The sequence below is a fragment of the Theropithecus gelada genome, chromosome 8, assembly GCF_003255815.1.
Source record: "Theropithecus gelada isolate Dixy chromosome 8, Tgel_1.0, whole genome shotgun sequence".
NCBI lineage: Eukaryota > Metazoa > Chordata > Mammalia > Primates > Cercopithecidae > Theropithecus > Theropithecus gelada.
In genome coordinates, this window is record NC_037676.1 from 114712449 (window position 1) to 114726883 (window position 14435).

Consider the following 14435-nt stretch of genomic DNA (forward strand, 5'->3'; position numbering starts at 1 on the left):
ATATCAGAAATGTATGTGGCTTTATTCCAAAAAAGTAAGACCTTGGTTAGAAAGTTTTATTTTATTATTAAAAAGAACCATTTGTGATCCCAAATAAATTCTCCAAATAATGTCAGTGTAGAAAAGAAATGGATGCATTTTAAGCATCACAAAGAAATATTTTAGGGAGATCAGTAATAGGCACGAGTGATAGATGCGAAGAAACATTTCCTGAATTTTAGCTCACCAACACGTGTTTATTATTGTTGCTTGTGCAATAGTAGTAGCTAGACTAGCTCACAGATCTTATCTATACATTGATACATTTCCCCACATAATTTGCTTGAAAATAAAAAGCACTGCCTCAGTTCTATATACAAGCAACCTATTAATCTCAATGTTGACTCCAATTGAACAAACATAATTTATTTTAACAGAAACACCCAAACAATGAACTAGAGGTGGAAGAGTTTTACATAGTGAATTTCGTTGCCAGTGGGGAAAAATGCAGAAAATAGGAATACATATATTGATGCTAAATTAATATTGAAATTGTATACATCTAGATACATTGTGAGAAATTTTCCCCAAAGCCTATACAAATCTTATAAGTATATAGTGTTATTGTGTTAGAGAGCCATCAATTATCATGAAATAATATTTCTTTTGAAAAAGAAACTAACCAATAACGTTAAAATCGTTAATTAAAAAAAAAAAATTCTCCTGCTGCAGCCAATTTGGAATTCCATTTTTTTTTTTTTTTCAAGATTTGTGAAAACAGAAGTATAATGAATTTTTCACCTGGCTTAAGAAAATCTTAACGATAAGAAAAACAAAGTTATATAATTATTTTTAAAATATTTAAATGTGACTTTTAGAAGTGTTTAATTTTACTCTAATGATAAATATAAATCATATTTATCAAAATATTTATATTGAAAATATAAATCAGCAACTATGAAAATATTTATTTGCCAAAATGTTATCTTTTTAGAAAAGTAGACATTTGATTATTTCAAAATGTTTAAATAATGTTTATACCAATAGTTATTATCAACAAAGTACATTTTTTCTTAATTTATAGACATTGACTTGTTAGGTTTATATATTCATAAAAAGTATCCATAGTCATAAATGCAAAAGATTCTTCATATATTAACAAAAATAAATAAGTTATATTATAGACAATATAATATAAATAGAAATAAATCACTATTATATTTCTTAAAGAAATGACCATCAAATGACCATCAAAAAGCAAGTTGTTTTTTTTCCAGAAACAAGATTTTAAAAATTATGATTTATGGGAACAGAGAAAGTAGACAACAAGGTGAATAATGAATTGCTTTACCTTTTAAGTGTTTAAACATTAACAAAAATAAGACAAAGAAACATATTGTATGATGGTCATTTGATGATGTTTTATATATGATACTTATTAGGCAAGATATTTGGCATTAAAGTTTTCTTATTTTGGTATTATTAAAATATTAAAATTCATGTATCATAAAATAAAAAATTACCTTTTATTATAAATAAAAATTGGAAACAAAGCATACTATTTTAATGGAAACAATAATAGAAAATGAGAATTATTATATAATTTGACTGCATAAAAGGCAGAATCAACTTACAGTTAATACTATATACATTCACACATATATAGGCATATATATTTATCTACTGGTGTATATTTAATGGCTAAAAATGATCAAAATACAAGTATGTCTGAGTTCACCTACCTTAAGAACATCTCCTTGTGCTAAATGAAATGTTCTGGCTGAAATATTGATTCCCTTGCCTGCTTGAACCTGAATACTATAAATGCATTCATGGTTGTTTTCATAGTTGAGTGGATAATTTGGAGACAGCAAAATTCCTTCATTATTTGTTGCAGATGCACCACATTCAGCTGCAGGTAAAACAGAATATTGAAGTATAGTTTAATAGATAGCAGTACCATTTTCAAGCAATGTCATGTATGGAAGTGTAATGCATTTTATTTTACCTAAAGTTTAGCAGAAAAATAATATACAGAATGACTTTATGTTGTAAATGATTAATTCCCTCCTCAAATAATATATGGGAGGAAGAGACTACAGCTCATGGAGAGGACAATTGTGTACAAATGAAAATATACAACAGTTTTAGTAATTTTCCCCCTGGATTAAAAGATAGCATAGGAAAGGATGAGAGCACAATTTTAAGAATGTATTTTGCATTTGTAGATTTCTGATAAATTAATACATTTAAATTTATAATTTAGCTCTTTTAAATGAAAGGGACATATATTAATTTTGGTTTTGAATAATTCTAACTTGATCTTTTAAAACATTTGTACCTTTTTAATTAATTTGACCCGTCTTTTTTCTCCTAGTACTCAGTATTCTGCTGATACAAGAATTTCAATAATAAAAAGGGAATCAAATATTACATTATCTTTGAAAACTGATATAATAGTTAAACCCCCCTGGTAATAATAGTTAACCAATAATTGTAACAAATTGGGCATCTTTGGAAATTATATCACCTTTCTCAGTATAGAAAATTAGACTACATGAAGGCATTCTCATAATAGATAAAATGGTTTTGCTAAACCTTCAGGACTAATTTTGCAAAATTTGAGGAACTGTCTAAACATTTAGGAAAATGTGAGAATTTCTCAACAAATTTAGCTCGAATTTAATTTTAATGTATTTCAACATAAAAAGCTTGTGGCAGTATTGAAAAAACAAACAATAAGTCCTTAAAAGTCTTAAATATGTTTCAGAAATTCAATAAACTCAGCTTTCTATCTTAATCTAATAACTTCATGTTACCAAACCACAGGGCAAAAATATTTACATTTTCAAATATTTAACTGAAAAGGAAAAAAAAAAAAAAAAGCAAGTTGTTTTTTTCCAGAAATAAGATTTTAAAAAGAATGATTTATGGGAACAGTCAGAGAAAATAGACAACAAGGTGAATAATGAATTGCTTTACCTTTTAAATGTTTAAACATTAACAAAAATAAGACAAAAGAAACAAAAGCCTATTGAAATAAAAATGATCAAGAAGAAGCAGTCAGTATAATATCAACATTGTGGCCGGGTGCGGTGGCTCACGCCTGTAATCCCAGCACTTTGGGAGGCCGAGGCGGGCGGATCACAAGGTCAGGAGATCGAGACCACGGTGAAACCCCGCCTCTACTAAAAATACAAAAAACTAGCCGGGTGTGGTGGCGGGCGCCTGTAGTCCCAGCTACTTGGGAGGCTGAGGCAGAAGAATGGCAGGAACCCAGGAGGCGGAGCTTGCAGTGAGCCGAGATCGCGCCACTGCACTCCAGCCAGGGGGAGAGAGTGAGACTCCGTCTCCAAAAAAAAAAAAAAATCAACATTGTGTGAAATAATAATAAAAACTAATGGTGTTATACTAACAGACAGCATTACACAATAAAAGGTTCCTCTAAATTCCTTTTAAAGAAAAAAAAAAAATCAAACTTCCAATACTGATTTAAATTATTTTAATGTTACTTAAACATGTTCAAAAAATAGATACGTCTTTATACTTTTAGCTGCATACAGTTATAATACCAAACCAGTTTACAAATACAGGAACAAAATGACAAAAACAATAAAATAAAAAATAGCAACATGTATCTAATGAGGCATAAGGTTTTGTTTTCCTAACATTAAATCGCCTTTGGCAATGTGGATCATGTAACAGCTGCTCGAGTGTAGGCTTTTGGAGTTTGCTACACCTTTAATTACTCTATGCTGTGTAACAACTTGATTCTCCTTCATATTATGCCTCTGTGAACTGCTGAGAAACTTTCATCTGCATAGTGCAAGAGAATGCCAGGCATCTATCACTTAGTGGAAATCATTTACATTTTATTTCTACTTTATTTCTTTCTACTAGCTTTTTGGAATATAAGTATGTTTGTGGGGGCATGAAGACAAATGTAATCTGGATTACACAGGTGATCTAAAATGCATATATATTTTTGTCAATTAGATTATTTAGAAGGAAATGCTAATTATTTTAAATTATTTTACAGAGTCATGAAGTTTTGAAAATATAAATGGTTTTAGTTCTTGTCTGTAATAAGTTGACACAATATTTTTCAATTGCACATCTAATCTTGCACTTTCTGGTTAAAATATACTGATGATCAGCAAGTCAAAATCCAGAGAATGTCATACAAGGCCATTTACAAAGTGATCCCAGTGTGCCTGTCCAGCTATTACCTAGCCTTCTCTGCCATGGACCTTGCAATTTAGCTACCCTGAGCTACTACTGGCCCTTGGCCACAGTCTCATACTCTGAGCCTTTGAACTTGCTATTTTCCCGCATATGAACACCACCTCTGGTCCCAAGAGATGTGAATAAAGAAAATTACGGCCCATGAGGAAAATTACTTGATATGGAATTAAACTGTTACGGTTCTTTTCAGTATCGGGTGGCTGTGATGGTAAAGGAAATTGAAAAAAGCAACACCACGTTAAAGTATCACAGATAATTCTTAAGAATAATAGTTGTGGTTCCATGCTTATGAATTCCCAGCAAAAATATCGTAACTTCAAAATTTTCATTATATATAACATGACTAGCACAGCAAGTTTTCATAAAACTTATTTAAACTGAGAAGATAAGTATTGGCAAACTGTGACTGAATATTCTTAAGATATGTTAAAATTGAGAAAAGGAACTAGCAGCAGAACAGCTGACTACAAGAGAGAAGCATGGTTAGTTGATACAAGGAAGACAAGTGCATATATGAAAATGTCAATTACATGAGAAAGAGGAATTTGAGTAAAGCAAATCGTAAAGATCCAACTGGTAAAGGCAAATTGAAAAAGTTATCTCTCAGCCATAGTGACATTTATGGAGAGTATACCGCTATCACTGAATAACCACAAATGTGTGACTCAGAAGATTATGTCAATGTTAATGTTTTCAGTCAGGTACTATAAGGAATAGCATATGTAAAATAAAACATGTATGTAAAAAATGTGTTACAATAAAAAAACTACAAGGTCACTGTAATATAAATAACTTATTTACTTGGTTGAGAATGTACTGAAAGATATTTGAAGTCACTAGAGGCACATGATAGAATGCTCTGATTTGGAAAAAACAAATGAATAGGTTGATTCCATAGATATTTATGAAATATTTATTATGTACTGGGTGGTGAGGGGAATAGTTGAAGCTCTTATGGGACTTACTTTCCAGTGGAAAAGATGGATGTTTATCATACAATCACTCAAATAAAAATATAGTATGTGAAAGCGTTAACTGAGAGCCCTGACCTGTCCTGAATAGCTAGGAAAGACTCTCTGAAGTACTGCAACTTGAAAATGGATGAGTAAATTAAGGGTGAAGGGAGAAGGCAAGTGGGGGAAAAGAATATTCCAAACAAAAGAAACATATCTAAAAACATTATTGGAGGGGGTGGGAGACGGAGGAGATAATGACAGGTTCTAGGAACTGAAAGACCTGATGTGAAAAAGCTTTCTTTGTGCAAGGTTGATCTAGAAGTAGATCTCTGAGGATGTTTATCTGGTGTGATAGGAGAAGAAATGTTCTTTCTTAGGTGTGTATGAATGGAGAAGTCATTAGGTGTGAGCTGCTTATTCTTGTGATGGGGAAATACTGTTGTCTTTAAGGCTTGGAATGTTGGTTGCAGAATTTGAAGAGCAAAAAAGGAGACTGAATGAGCTACATTTGTAAAATTGTTTGAGATTTTGGGTCAGGAAACCACTGCTTCAGAGTTTAGGGGTTGTAATGTTTTCTGGAGGTGAGGTAAGCACATTTCTTCCTTCATTAACATAAGCCCAGGACATTGTTTCTCTCATGTCTTGGTCTAGAGTGAGTTTTATGTTCTTGATAACTGATGCCACTAACTGATAAAGCCTATGTTTGATAATAAGGATTTCTTACAAAATAATCAGTGTAAAACTAGGTAGTAATGTTTCCTCTCTCTAATTTGAACTAGGGGGTGGTATCATCTTTAAATCATAAAAATTAGTAATATGAAAACATTACATAATTTAGCAGTGTTAAGAAAATATTTTTGGAGAATGAGTACTTAGTGTTCTTTGTAGCATATAAATATTTTCTGTGCATTTTCCAGTGTACACATTGTATATGACGACTTTTCTGAAAAGCAAATCTTATTCACATAAAATACCTTTTCATTTAAATGTACAGGTTAAGATATCTATTTGAGTTACCAATATGAAACTCTTTGCTGAATATGAAAATAATATGTTGATAAATGTGACTTTAGTTGGATTGGAGTGGGAAAGATGTGCACTGATATTTGATGATAAGAATCATTGCTACAGTGAAGAATTCACTAGAGCAGGGATACCCATTGAATTTCAATATTTTCATACTAACTGAAAAACAGACAAGCCATGCATCATTAATCTCCATTACTGGGAATAAGAACATCTGGTAGCATCTATTGTGTACATACAGTCATATATTTTTAGATAAACTGGTAAAATGCTTTTCAGCAATTTGACTGGAAATCTGAAAAATGTCTAGATGAGTAAAGTTCACAGTTACTTTTTAAAAAATTTGCATTACAATTGAGTCTCTTTATTTTCAAACTGTTTTGTGAAAGCAGGCAAAATATACTTCATTTAGATTGTTCAAAAAACTTGCAATGTTTTTAAACATAAACATAGGGTATGCAAGTCAAATAAGGAGTATCATTAAGCAGAAATACATTTTTTCCATATGTTTAATTATTACCAGAAGAAAAATAATGATAATACATGATTTTGCCCATAGAGGATCATATGAGGATCAAATCCAAACCAATCATTTCTTTTTTGCATGTGAATTCAGGTTTTTTTCATTTTTATCAGCTAGTTGAACCCATTATATTCCAAATATAATTTAGATTTTATTTCATTAAGTTAGGACATCATTGATTGTAAAAGGCATTGCTATGTGTCTCTAAAAAAGCAAAAATGCTGCCAATACACTATAATAGTCATTGATTGTCGGATACATGCATATTTCACAGATGTTAGTTTTTTTTAAAATGGGACATCTAAAAATTGTGAAATATGGTAAAATGTGTTATTAAGTTTTTTTTTTTTTTTTTTTTTTTTTTTTTCTGGAACACTTCTCCTAAGATGCCTTCTCAACTTGGAAGTATTAATAACACTTCGCTCTTCAGAAATTTTTAGTCAAAAATATTTTATATTCTTAAATACGTATTTTAATAATACTTGGATTTTCAGAAGTGGATAGAAATTGTGGGGTAGAAAGATACATTAATTTCCTTATGCCCCTACTGAGAATATGAGAATCCATTAGTATTACTTGCATACAGTCTTATTTTTTCTCTCTTTTGTTCTTCGTAGGCAATAATAGTACTTAACTGGCTTTCTCCTTTTAGCCTCTCTAAATATATGTATGTATCCATGTGCAAACTAGTGCTACTTAAAGTTATTTATAAATTAAGAGTTTAAACATTTTTTTGAAGAATTTCAAAAAAGTTTCATAGTTACTTTTTTCCCTTAAACATTTGTTTTTAATGCATTTTCTATAATCATTTTTTACCGTGTAGAATTATATTTTTGTGTGTGAATTGCAGTCATAATTGAAACGCTTAAATTCAAAACTTTTTAAAATAAATTATATCATTTTCTTTAAAAAATATTGATTATTTCCTATAATCTGACATTGTCTTTTCATCTTTTCTTCTTTCCATGAACAGGTATTGAAGGTCTACTATGCTGAGTTATTTATTAAAAATAATGTTCTTAATAAAAATAACTGTGGATATGCCTGATACTGTGTTAGGTCTTGGGGATAGGTCATGTGATATGTACTCCAAAAGAGAGGCACACATGGAAACTGGTACATGCACTAACATGTAGTCTCTAGTATGATACAAGTTCATGTAATAGGCTGAAATTGCAAAAATGAAGAAGTAGTACATTTTAAAGGAGCCGCAAAAGAATTACATTAAGGCAGATTTCATGACTGTGTTATTCTTGATTTGAGTAAGAAATGTGGTTCCAAAGGTAATCAAAATGTATGAAGAAGGGATTCCAGGCAGAGTGAAATACTTGAATGAAAGTATAAATAGGCAAACCAAATTGACATTAGTTAGAAGAACTAGTAATTCATACACCATTCTAAGACATTTGGACTTTATCCTGTAGGCAATGGAGATTCATAGAAGAGTTTTAAAAACAGAAAAACATGACCAACTTTGAGAAATCCACTAGGGCAGCTCTATGAAGAATGAATTGTAGTCTTGGGTTACTAGAGGGTGAACATCTTAGAGAAGATTATTGTAGTGTTACAGACAGAAGATGAGAGCTCCAACTATGGAGGAAGAGGAGATGCCAAAGTAAAAGTTATAGAACTTGGAGACAAGTTCGGTGTAGGGGCATGAAAGAGAGGGAAAGGTAAAGAAGATAAGCAGTGGCTTTGATTATAATGCTGATGAATGTATTTTTGCACAAGATAAATTTGGTATGCCTGTTGGATGTCAAGTAAAGTACACCAAGCAGCTAGGCATATTTGTACCCATGGGGTTGGTTTTTTAAAGCCACAGACAGAAAGGTTTATCCAGAGAATACACACACACACACACACACACACACACAAACACACATATTGAGAAGAGAAGCAAACTAAGACAAAGGTACACTCAGCAAGAGAATTTAACAGGTAGACAAAAGGGACATTCAAAGAAGGTGATATCATGGAATAGTAAAGAGAGGACAGTTTTAAGAAAATAATTGCCATCAGTGTTAAATCAGAGTTTAATTAAAATGAAAACTGAGAGTACATTGACTTGGGCAATTAAGAGGTTGAGAAGACAGGAACTATGATATTTTCTGTAAAGGGGTCAGAGGTGATACAGGTTTGAAGGAAGGGTTTTTTTGGTTTTTGATGTTTTTGTCTTTGGTTTTGTTTTGTTTTATGGTTAGTTTTGAAATAAAAATATCTCAGAACGTTTATATTTTAAGCGAAAGGAATAGTACAGAGGTGGAGGGTGACTGGGGTTTTAAAATGCTATCTCTGAGTCAGAATACCCAAAAATCTAATAACTTAAAACTAGGCTAAGAAACCACTTGAAAAAAATCTATGTGATTTTTAAATATAATAACTTAAGATATGGATTTAAATTCCATGTACACTATAATTACTACTATAGAACACCATATATATAATAAAAAATGCTTCAAAAATAACAACAAATTCTATAGTAGTTTTCAAATAAATGGCTCTTTATTTAAAATTCAATGAAAAAATACGAACATTGTGCTCAAAATAGATTGCTTTGTTTTCATTATTTTTTGAACACTGCATATTGGGCCAAGATTATTATCAATTTATAATGACAAGACCTTTAGAGCATAGACCTTTGACTATCTCATTTAACTCAACTGGTAAGAATGGTATTGCAATAATTATGCCTATGTCAAAAATGTTTCTATATAAATATTCCTTCCTCTTTAAAATAATTTTATACATTTTTGTGATGCAAAGAGAAGGCAATCCTTTATGCAGCAGTATTGTTTTCATGTATTTTAGTCAAATGGTCAAACCAAATTGTAGTGTTGAGTATCCTGAGAGTGAGGAAACATGTCATAATATATCTTATATCCCATGATTCTTATATACTTGTCTAGAGCCGTGAAAATCCAATAAATACTGTTAATTCAATAACAAGGAGGTAGGAATACTAAGAAAAAGAGAGATTCATTATTCTTGGAAGTGTGAGAGGTAGTAATTGCTGAAAACAAAAACAAAGTATACTTCCTTTATCTAATAGATTATCTTTTATCTAGTATGGATTTTTTATTAATAGATTTATTTAATTTCTCTGCATACTATGTGCATACCTTATCTCAAGGTGAGATGAGCAATAGCAATAGCTAATAGTAGCTGTTACGTGCTTACTATTCTAAATTCTTTAAATACACTTCTCAATGAAGTAAACTTGTGTTTCAGAAGATAAATTTGAAGATGTGAGTGGTGGAATAAGGTACCCAAGATCACAAAATGGGTGAACATTAAACACAGATGGGTCTGTCTCCAGATCCAAGACACTTAACCCCTACATGATATTTCCACTCAGAGGCAAATAAGATAGAACCATACAATTCAGGAAGTTCACTTTCTCAAGGACTATAGGAATTTCTATAAATCACTATGCTACAAAGCAAAAGGTGCAAGAAAGTAAGAGATAATGTTTACAGGTTTAAGGAGAGAGACATTGCTTCTGATGAAAAAGTCAGAGAATGCTTTATAAAGAAGGTAGCATTTTGGCTGCACTTTGAAGAATGCGTAGAATTTTGATTGGCTGAGAAGAGAAAAGGCAGATTCAGGGGAAAGAAGACAATTCAATTTAAACATATTAATTTTCCTGGTATTGGGGAAAAAGGAAAAAGCAGGAGTAACTGTTAGTTTTACTTAGTTCAATTAATATTTTTATATAGTGTCCCTTCTAATTTCATAACTGCCTTGGCGCCATGGAAATATGCTCTCTGCAATGAGTTAATTAAATACTTAAAATTATACTTAATCTTAAACTATAGGTATTAGGGATGTTAAAAACAGTTTTTCTATTTATAGATTGAGACACAAGTTTCAGTTTAAGCATAATCTTAATAAATTTCTCTAGTGGGGCAGGGGAAAAAGAAGCCAACGGGAGCAGACAGTTTCCTCTGCATTTTCTTCTATTACTTTAGAGTGGTCACTGTCTATATAATAATTTTTAATGAAAAGATAAGGAAGCAAATAAGCCAAGCATTCTTAAATATTAGGCTGCTTTTTGTATTACTGGCAGACCCCCAATATCTAATTCAATCCAATGTTATAGCAAACAAAATTTTAAAAGATTTTTTTCAGCACATTTAAAGAGAAGTTTATAATATAATCAGCCCTTGAACAAATCAAGGGTTAAGGGATTGACTCTCCACGCTTTGCAAATTTGTCACCTGTAATTCCAGCACTTTGGGAGGCCGAGGAGGGTGGACCACCTGAGGTCAGGAGTTTGAGATCAACTTGGCCAGCATAGTGAAAACCCATCTCTACTAAAAACACAAAAATGAGCTGGGCATGGTGGTGGGCGCCTGTAATCCCAGCTACTTGGGAGGATGAGGTAGGAGAATCATTTGAACCCAGGAGGCAGAGGTTGCAGCGAGCCAAGATAGCGCCATTGCATTCCAGCCTGGGCAACAAGAGTGAAACTCCGTCTCAAAAAAAGAAAAGAAAATTTGTGTCTAACTTTTGACTCTCCCAAAACTTAACTCCTAATAGCCTACTGTTGACCCACAGCATCACTGACAACATGGTCAATTAACATATATTTAGTATGTTATATGTATTATATACTATATTCTTACAATAAAGTAAGCTAGAGCAAAAATGTTATCAAGAAAATATATTTATAGTACTGCATTTATTGATACTGTAAGTTTATGTTATCAGCTTACAGGGTGAATCAAATGTCTGAAATGCTAGGCAATCACAGCTGCAGACATCAATCTATCGTACATATCAAGCAATTTACATTTTTTGCTGGTGAGCTGGGGAGAAAGACAAAGTCTTGCTCTGTCGTCTAGGCTGGAATGCAGTGGCACTATCTTTGCTCATGCCTTACCCTCCCCAGTAGCTGGGACTACAGGTGCGTGCCACCATGGCAGGCTAATTTTTGTGTTTTTAGTAATAAAGGGCTTTTACCATGTTGGCCAGGTTGGTCTCAAACTCTTGGCCTCAAGTGAAACACCCGCCTCGCCCTCTCAAAGTTTGGGGATTACCGACGTGAGCCACTGCACCCAGCCCAATTCACATCTTTCTTGTAATATCGTGACATTTTTCTGCTTCCTGGGAGTACTTCCAGCATTGCTAGTGTCACTTCATATCCATGGCATTATTCAGTTTATGGTATTGCATTAAACAACAACAACAACAAAAACTTATAACTTACACAAATCACATTTTACTGCACTATACAGTGTACTGGAGAGAAAAATTGCTCATGTGGAGATGACTGACACCACATGGTACTTTAAGCAAATACTTGCAACACTTGGGCTCACCATAATAGCATAAAGAAGTGGCTAAGAAATTATTACTGTAATACAGTATGTACCATAGTTAATTTTATGCAGTTGTGATTTTATATGGCATCTTTATATTTATTTACATTCCTTTCCACTGCAAATGGTGCCATGTATGGTCTGTAAGTGTTTGTGTAGGTAAGTTTGGAAAAATGTTAACTTTTTATAATAGATTTGTACACATTTTATGGTAGCAAATGGTAAAATAGACTGATGTCTACCTATATTTTATGCATTCATGGCATATCTGTGTTTTTCTCTTTTTTTTTTTTTTCGGTTAGGTTAGGTTTTTTTTTTTTTTGGTTCATCTGTGAGTTTTTTCAAATTGTCACAAATCTCCAAAAAGTTTTCTAATATATTTATCAGAGAAAAATTGCATATAAGTGGACCTGAATTGTTCAAACTTGTATTGTTCAAGTGTCAACTGTATGATGAATGTATAAGGAATATATTAGGTAAGTTAAGACATTGGTAACAAACAAACAAAAATCAAATAAAACCAGGTTAGAAGTTACCTTATGAGAAATAAAATCTTCATTAAGTCACTTAAGCTGAATATTGATTCAGATTTTATTGAATACATAATATTAAATTTTTTTCAAAGTAAGATCATCATGCATTCCCACTTATGTTCTCCAAAACTAACATTATTTAACATTTTTCAAACTAATATGCAAATTTTCAGTTAAATGAACATTTTTTCACTTGGAAGGTAGAAGGGCAAGGGAGATTTTTAGTGCATTACTCATAGTAAATATTCAAAAAGCCCAGAAGACCTTAAGAATTGTTTGCAGTACAGTTTGAAGCCAGGTAGTGTGATGCCTCCAGCTTTGTTCTTTTTGCTTAGGATGGCATTGGCTATTTGGGCTTTTTATTTTTGCATCAATATGAATTTTTACAGTAGTTTTTTTTTCTAATTGTGTGAAAAATGTCATTGATAGTTTGATAGGAATATCTACAGTTCAAAATAAATAAAACAGCATGGTACTGATATAAAAATAGAAACATAGACCAATGGAGCAGGTTAGAGAACCCAAAAGAGAAGGCATATGCTTACAATGATCTGATCTTTGACAAAGCCAACAAAAACAAGCATAAGGGAAAGGATTCCCTATGCAAAAAATAAATAGTGTTGAGATAACTGGCTAGGCATATGGAGAAGATTGAAACTGGACTCTTTCCCCTTTCATCATATAAAAAAAACAACTCGGGATGGATTAAAGCCTTAAATGTAAAACCTAAAACTATAAAAGTTCTGAAAGAAAACCTAAGAAACACCGTTACCTAGCTCCTGGCAAAAGTTCCATAATGAAGATGCCAAAAGCAATAGAAAGAAATACAAACATTAAGAAAGAGAACCTAATTAAACTAAAGAGCTTCTACAAAGCAAAAGAAAGTATTAACTGAGTAAACAGATAACCAACAGAATATGAGAAAATATTCACAAACTATGAATCTGACAAAGGTCTATATCTAGAATCTATAAGAAACTTAAGTTCGCAAGCAAAAAACAGACAATCTTATTAAAATATGGGCAAAGGACATGAACAAACACCTCTCAAAAGAAGACTTAAACGTGGCCAATAAGCATATAAAAAATGTTCAACTTCATGACTCATTAGAGAAATACAAATCAAAACCACAATGAGATATCATCTCACACCAGCCAGAATAGCTATTAATAAAAGTCAAAAAATAATGGATGCTGGTGAGGCTTTAAAGAAAAGGGAATGCTTACACATTGCTGGTGGGAATGTAAGTTAGTTCAGTCATTTTGGAAAGCAGTTTCGATATTTCTCAAAGAAGTTAAAATAGAACTATTATTTGACCCAGAAAGCCCATTACTGAGTATTTTCTCGAAGAAATATAAATTGTTCTACCAAAAAGTTACATGCATACGTATGTTCGTTGCAGCACTATTCACAGTAGCAAAGGCATGGAATCAACCTAGATGCTCATCAACAGTGGACTGCACAAAGAAAATGTGATACATATACACTATGGAATACTATATAGTCATAAAAATGAATGAAATCATGTTCTCTGCAACAACATGGAAGGAGCTGGAGACTATTATCTTAAGCAAATTAATGCAGGAACAGAAAGTCAAATACCACATGTTCTCACTTATAAGTGGGAGCTAAACACTGAGTACACATGGAAACAAAGAAGGGAACAATAGACACAAAGTGAAGGGCGGGAGTAAGGCAAGGATTAAAAAAATTACCTATTAGGTACTATGCCCATTAACTGGGAACGAAATAATCTGTACACCAAACAGCCATGACATGCAATTTACTCATGTAACAAACCTGCACATGTACCCCCTGAACCTAAAATAAAAGTTGGAAAAAATACCTGTTT

General features: G+C 32.1%; 1 protein-coding gene across 1 annotated transcript in view; it reads right to left on the minus strand.

Annotated features, from left to right (window-relative positions):
* CSMD3 (CUB and Sushi multiple domains 3) overlaps positions 1-14435 on the minus strand; it is a 1234679-nt gene that overhangs the window by 332725 nt on the left and 887519 nt on the right. The window contains exon 23 of the mRNA XM_025394338.1: positions 1722-1891. Coding sequence (XP_025250123.1) covers positions 1722-1891 — 170 coding nt within the window. The remainder of the gene's footprint in view (positions 1-1721; positions 1892-14435) is intronic.